At 45.7% G+C, this 7,500-nt stretch overlaps 1 protein-coding gene across 1 annotated transcript in view; it reads left to right on the top strand.

Annotated features, from left to right (window-relative positions):
- The window catches only part of LOC134458481 (dihydropyrimidinase-related protein 2), a 97,284-nt gene that overhangs the window by 87,789 nt on the left and 1,995 nt on the right, over window positions 1-7,500 (top strand). Inside the window, exons 13-14 of the mRNA XM_063210808.1 lie at window positions 315-489; window positions 3,745-7,500. The exon at window positions 3,745-7,500 is cut by the window's right edge and continues 1,995 nt beyond it. Of these exons, the coding sequence (XP_063066878.1) occupies window positions 315-489; window positions 3,745-3,836 (267 nt within the window). The 3' untranslated portion in view covers window positions 3,837-7,500. The remainder of the gene's footprint in view (window positions 1-314; window positions 490-3,744) is intronic.

Here is a 7,500-nt window from a genome sequence, read left to right as displayed (position 1 = left end):
AGTAAAAGTGTAAAAAAAATCCTCACCGTCAGGTTATAGTTAGGGACTCCTTTGTTTTGGGCACAGTTTAGCATTCTTTAGCTAATTAATTAATATGAATGGAAGTCAATGGGAGCGCCCCACAAAGATATTAAGGTGGGGCTGTGTGTGTGCATGTGTGTATGTGCGTGTGTATGGATACTGTATTAGAGGGAGAGAGAGAGCGAGAGAGAGAGAGAGCGAGAGAGAGAGAGAGAGAGAGAGAGAGAGAGAGAGCGAGAGAGAGCGAGAGTAACTGATAGTAACTGATAGTAATTCTCCTTCTGCCCCCATAGCTGGCTGAGCTGAGGGGTGTCCCCCGCGGCCTGTACGACGGGCCGGTGTGCGAGGTGTCTGTCACCCCCAAGACGATGACCCCCGCCTCCTCCGCCAAGACCTCCCCCGCCAAGCAGCCCAGCGGAGGGCCCCAGCCCGTCCGCAACCTGCACCAGTCCGGATTCAGCCTCTCTGGTGAGCCCCTGGACATACACCTGTGCTTCTTAAAGGGGTATGCCACTATTTTGGGGCTTAATGCAGTTAAAATCGTTGGCTTGGGATTATAAAAGTGGTAAAGTGTCTTATTTTTCATGTTAAGCGTCGGCGCATGTCGCTAAGCTAGTGAAAGTCAATGGATCCGTGTAGCATGCTACATGCTACAGTGATCCATTGACTTTCACTAGCTTAGCTACATACTCCTTCTTTTAGCTTGTCTTAAAGCAAGACAACGCTTAACATGAAAAATAAGACACTTTACCACCTTTATAAACCCCAGCCAACGATTTTAACTGTATTAAGCCCCAAAATAGTGGCATACCCCTTTAAGCCTGGCTCAAACTACACGACTATCGGCCCGATTCTCGGATGAAAACCCCTCTTACGACAATCGGTGGAACGTTACCTCCCAGGGCCATCGCAAGCAATTGTCTGTCGGGCAAGGTTTCCCCGTCGTGGCCGACGTTCTAAGATAGAACTTTGGCAGCTGAAAGAGTCGCCGATCGCAAATCGTAGAAATCAAACAGTTTGATATTTGTGACTGGAAATAGAACGTCGGGCATTGTCTCTGCGTTTGTGACCAGGGACAAGATTGACAGTTGCGATTCTCCTCTAATGTGCGGTGCACCCCGATGTCAAAATCGGACACACAATCGGGAGTCGTGTAGTTTGAGCCTGGCTTTACAAACACACCAAGCCACAAGGAAACAGGCCAGCAGGTTGCTCAGGGCTACATTGGGTTCATCATGAATTCTGATACTTAAGATTGGTTGATTCACATGGGGATCTGGTAATATCTGATGAATTTGTGTCCTTTTGAATGTGTCACTTCTCTATAGTTGATTCAGAACATTCAGAACTCAGAAGGTAGAATTCACTTCTGAAAGTTTTCACCTCTAGAAAATACATGAAGCGTGCCCTTTTAAAGGCAAAATGTATGCTTTTAGACAAAGCTTCTTCAAGACCTCACCTTACGTATTCTGAAAAAAAAAATGAAAATCACAAAAAAAACGTTATTTGAGATTTTCTTATTTAATTTCTCATTTTTTTTAAACTCTGAGAGACATATGTCCTGAGTTCCTGTGGCTTGTCTTCCTGGTGTGATAGTTAAAATGTTGAAACTTAGACCAGGCCTCTGGTATAAATCTGCAGTTACCGGAATGGCAATGATCAAGTTGTAATGTATTACAGAATCTGTGCAATGTCGTAGTAGTACTATGGTAGCAAAGTTTTTTTACTGACTAGTAAAGCGTTCCATTGACGGAACGGTTCGCTTCATGAATCTACTGCACATTATGAATTATTTACATGAAGTCATCTGTTTATTTTATACTATGATATTATCGAAAAAGGAGGGGAAAAACAGTCTCTCTCTTGTCTGTGTATTTTATTGCATTTTTCTTTTGTCATCAAAACATGTATGCGTTTCAACCCAAGCTCACCAGCAGGTTGCATGGTCCAACGGCAGAAAGGGTACGTTTTTTATTGGACATGATCCAACAACCATTAGAGCACACACAGACAAGAGAGAGTGGTGTTTGTTCTCAGCTCCATTGATCTCGTTAACTCACACTCTACGTAATATCTGACTGGGAGCTGAGTGTGTATTGTTGTTGAAGTTTATTCAGAAATGAAAGCTTTTGCAAATAGTCAACGGTGCTAATTTGAACAAACTGGACTTTGTGAAGTTTTTTCATATTTGTATAAAAACAATTAATTACTGTAAGATGTATCTTCTTGAAGATCTATTTGGAATTCAGTTGCATACAAAATAATGCTGTTTTAATTACGATGACCTGGATGAATGAGAAGCGTTCGTAGACATACAGTTTATCCTCCAACTTGGTCATCTAAACGAGCACATGGTCCTCATCTCACCATCTTCTCTTCTCTTCTCTTCTCTTCTCTTCTCTTCTCTTCTCTTCTCTTCTCTTCTCGTCTCGTCTCGTCTCGTCTCGTCTCGTCTCTCCTCTCCTCTCCTCTCCTCTTCTCTTCTCTTCTCTTCTCTTCTCTTCTCTTCTTTTCTCTTCTCTTCTCTTCTCTTCTCTTCTCTTCTCTTCTCTTCTCTTCTCTCGTCTCTTCTCTCGTCTCTTCTCTTCTCTCTCTTCTCTTCTTCTCTTCTCCTCCCCTCTCCTCTCTCTTCTCTTCTCTTCTCTTCTCTTCTCTTCTCTTCTCTTCTCTTCTCTTCTCTTCCCTCCTCTCCTCTTCTCTTCTCTTCCATTCTCTCCCTTCTCTCCTCTCCCCTCCTCCCCTCCCCTCTCCTATCCTCTGCTCTCCTCTCCTCCTCTCCTCTCCTCTCCTCTGCTCTTCCCTTCTCTCCTCTCCTCTCCTCTCCTCTCCTCTCCTCTTCTCTTCTCTTCTCTTCTCTTCTCTTCTCTTCTCTTCTCTTCTCTTCTCTTCTCTCCTCTTCTCTTCTCTTCTCTTCTCTTCTCTTCTCTTCTCTTCCCTCCTCTCCTCTTCTCTTCTCTTCCCTTCTCTCCCTTCTCTCCTCTTCCTCTTCTCTTCCCTCTCCTCATCTCCTCCTCTCTCCTCTCCTCTCCTCTCTCTCCTCTTCTCTTCTCTTCTCTTCTCTTCTCTTCTCTTCTCTTCTCTTCTCTTCTCTTCTCTTCTCTTCCCTCCTCTCCTCTCCTCTCCTCTTCCCTTCCCTTCTCTCCTCTCCTCTCCTCTCCTCTCCTCTCCCCTCCTCTCCTCTCCCCTTCTCTCCTCTGCTCTTCCCTTCTCTCCTCTCCTCCCCTCTCCTTCCATCGCCCCTCCTCCTCTCCTCTCCTCTCCTCTCCTCTCCTCTCCTCTCCTCTTCCCTTCTCTCCCTTCTCTCCTCTCCTCTCCTCTCCTTTCCTTTCCTCTCCTCTCCCCTCCTCTCATCTCCTCTCCTCTTCCCTCCTCTCCTCCTCTCCTCTCCTCTCCTCTTCTCTTCCCCTTTCATCCCCACTTCTCTCCTCTCCTCTCTTCTCTTCTCCTCTCCTCTCTTCTCTCCTTTCCTCTCCTCTCCTCTCCTCTCCTCTCTCCTCTCCTCTCTCCTCTCCTCTTCTCTCTCCTCTGCTCTCCTCTCCTCTCCTCTCCTCTCCTCTCCTCTCCTCTCCTCTCCTCTTCTCTTCCCTCATCTCCTCTCCTCTCCTCTCCTCTCCTCTCCTCTCCTCTCCTCTCCTCTCCTCTTCTCTTCCCTCATCTCCTCTCCTCTCCTCTCCTCTCCTCTCCTCTCCTCTCCTCTGCTCTTCTCTTCTCTTCTTCTCCCAGGTGCCCAGGTGGATGACAACATTCCTCGCCGCCCCACCCAGCGCATCGTGGCGCCACCCGGTGGCCGCGCCAACATCACCAGCCTGGGCTAAGCCCCGCCCCTCCCTCACTCGTGTCACATGAGGAGGAGGTGTGGGGGATGGGGAGGGGGGAGGGAGTGGTCGCCAGGAGAGAGAGAAGAGGGGGGGTGCTAGGCATGACATCACACCTCCCCACCCGCCGTGCCCACACCCCCTTTTCGCCCCCACAAGCCGAGTCCTCAAGAGGAAGTACCATCTTCGTCCTCCCATTCCTCCTCTCTTTACCTCTTTCCCCACAAACTCCATTCAACACATCCACCCCCCCACCCCCCAATTCCATCTGTGCCACTCCTCTCCTTCCACCCCCCCCTTTCTCCTTACTCCCTACCCCTCAAAACCCGTCCCTGAAGAAGACCTTCAAAAGAAAAAACAACACATATTTGCCTCGTGAAGGAAAATATGGATATATAAAAAAAACTAAAACAACACCTTATGTTTGAGCACTTCTGATTGTATGATTTAGTGTTTTATACTGTACTTTCGTATTATTTTTTATTTAACATTCATTGTTTTTTTTGTTTGTTTTTTTAAAATGAAGGGGTCAGATTAGCGTAGATTGAGCATCATTATGTGTTTGTTTTGTTCCTCTCGTGTTTATTTGTTTACCAGAGCAGGGCAGGGCAGGGCAGGGGTGTGTTTCTCGACAACATCGTTGCTAACTAAGTTAGCAACTTGCTTAGTTGCAATGCAATTTCCCATTGGAGACCTAGTAAGTTGCTAACTGGTCAGCAACAATGTTTTCGAGAAATAGGGTCCAGGGCAGCTGAGGTGATGGTGGTGGTGATGGTGGTCCACCATCTTCATTTGGGGCAGGGAGAAGGGTACAAGCAGAGGCGACAATTGGGCATTGCCTCATCAAACACCAGTTTAGTGGGCTTGGCTCCCTCTTCTGGAGACAGAGTGTACTGCAGGGCTACCATTCGTGTTGCTGTCACCTGTCATGCTATAGCCACTGTCACACATAGCAGGGGGTGCTGTGGTGTTAGTGATGGGGGTGATAGCTTGATTCCATCGGTGACAGTGTGGCCCCTCATGCGCCATAAACATTATGATTTTTGGTGATCGATGGGGGGGTTGAACAGTATTCTTGTTCCTTCAAAATAGCATTACTTAATCTGTTAATTTTCTTGAGTGGAGTAGCATTTGACCAAATTAAGGCCTAGTCTGATTAGGATTGATGGAGAATTAGCATCGTGGGTTTTTTTCAGATTGGGATGGTACTACTTGTCCTTTTTCACCTTCAACCAACCTTCACCTCATAGTGGCAATGTGTGCCAAATAGTGTTCTGATTAATTGGCATGTTCCACTCCTTTGCAAGTGCACTATACTACTTCTTCTGATTGGGAGTGTTTCTTCATTGCTGCAGGGTTGGTTTCCATCGGCCATTTGTGTGTGACAATGACAGGTCAGAGACCCAGGTGCTCCTTTTTCCAGCTGTCTGTGATGCCTGTGCTCACTATTTCATCATTAGATGGGGTCAGACCTTTCACATCCACCCTGCTCCCTGCCTCCCGCAAGAAGTCACCCTCAATCTCTAGGAATCCGATAATTAGACCCACTTTGTACAATCACCTTTTTACATCATTAATTCTTCTCTTTATTTTTTTTGGGATTGTGGCAGGCACGTACAGTACTGTAGGCTACAGTCTGCTTTCTGAAGAGTTAGAAATGCGAGAACGCGAGTAACATGTGGTGTGTTTGTGAGCTGGAAAAGAACCTGTGGACATGTGTCCTTTGGGCCTGTGTAAATTAGAAACCCTACCTGTGACCCCCTTACCTGTAGCTTTCCCTGGGCTGGATGTACGTACCTGCATGGCAAAAGCCCTGAGCTTATGATGGCACTGACTGAGGTATGCAGTTCAGTGTGGAAGTTCACTCCTTATCTGTTTGTGTCAGTGAGGGTTGTGTGCGCTGGCTGGCGTTTATTTGATTATTATAATTGTTAGTGTTGGTTGAGGTTGTGCCATACAGTGCGCCAGCTGGCCTTATCTGATTATAACTGGTAGTGTTTTCAGGGTTGTGGAGTAAATGTTTTGTAACAATAACAGCTTGTAATAAAGGTGTGGAGGGCTGATGCCGCAGACTGTTTTTTTAACTGTGAAGTGTTGGAAGTGTTGGAGATGGAAATGAAGGTGAGTGAGGTGAAGACTTTGGATTTGCAGAGGGGGTTAAGATCAGACATTGGCAGAGCCTTTCCATTGAGCATGACAAAGAGACAAAAAGAGAAATGAACACAGAGAGAGAGACAGAAAGAAAGAAAGAGAGAGAGAGCGAAAAAGAGAAAGAGAGATGTACAGGAAGTAGAGCGGATGTAGAGGCAGGAAGTAAGAAAAAACAACAACTTTGTGACCGCTTTTAGAAGAGCTGTAGTTTAACCCTTTAGCAAAGAACACAAATTCCAGTAAAAAATACAGTACATTCTACAATAGTGTACGTATGTAATGTTCCACACTGTATTATATGGACTCTGACATTCCTTACCGATGTTTACTGTCCTGCCATTCCCGCTTAAGGGTTTAATCTATTGCTAAGTGCTAATGTTGGCAGTTGTCCTTCATTTCTTTTGAGGCTGTGGTTTATTGATCCTGTCTTTTTTTATTCCCCATGCTGTAACTATACCAGGAACACCTTTGCAAGAGTTGGGTCTGTTTACACGCCCTGTGATTTGAGCAGGTCGATGAAGATGTTTAATGTGTTTTTGATGTCTTGTTTTAATTAAGAGTAGCAAACGCCGCCCGGTGGCGATGCGGTGGGAGAGCAGATGTTAACCGATCTTAAGGTGCCAGATTTGTGTGTTCTGATTGTGAGTCATTGACACTCTGCGGTGTTGTTCTCTGACGAGATGGCTAAGGGCTAACTGTTGTTTTATTAGCATGCTAAAACATGTCGATGTTAGCCTTTCTCTCGTGTGTGCTCTCTCTCTCTCTGAGACACAGCAGAAAGAGACGATATTTTAGGAAGAGAGAAACACTAATCCCTCTCCCCTTCTCATCCCATAAAGCTTTCACAAATGGTCTAATGCAGGCATCACCGTATGCAACAAACCCCCAACCTAAAAGCGCACCATAGGCCTATCCTTGCTAATGATAGTCAGCCACGTATATCTAGATCAGGCACCATAAGCACTGTAGCTTTTTAGTCCTGCTCTCTTCTGGGGCAGTTTAGAGCTCTGCAGTCTTCCCCATAGACATATATAGATCATAGATTGATATTGTCCGGTCCACCCCACCCCAGGCTGTTCCTACTGTAAGTGCATTTGGGATTTGATCCGGAAGATCTCCCTGTTTCAAGGCGTATGCTTTAGGCATAAACCTCCAAGTGAACTCAAGAGCTAACTAGGAGTACATCTTCTAATATCTTAGAACTATAATTTTGCTCTGCAAAGAGAATGAGGTCACATGGGTCCTCTATTAGAAAGTTTATTCCTGCTATATACGCCTATGTAGGCTACTTTTGAGTTAATTCACTTGAGATTGTCGCTGACATACCTGAATTTAAAATAAACTTATCTGGGGTGCATTTCTGGAAAGCGTACTTGTTAGCAGTTAACAACTTCGGTAATTGTCAATGGGAAATTGCATTGCAACCAACAAAGTAGCTAACATAGTTAGCAACTTCGCTTTCCAGAAATGCCCCCCTGGGTTTGTTATTGAACCGTGTGCTTCCCACACCCCT

This window comes from Engraulis encrasicolus, chromosome 11 (assembly GCF_034702125.1).
Source record: "Engraulis encrasicolus isolate BLACKSEA-1 chromosome 11, IST_EnEncr_1.0, whole genome shotgun sequence".
Classification (NCBI taxonomy): Eukaryota; Metazoa; Chordata; class Actinopteri; order Clupeiformes; family Engraulidae; genus Engraulis; species Engraulis encrasicolus.
Note: the sequence above shows the minus strand (reverse complement) of the source record. Positions and strands in the feature narration are given on the sequence as shown.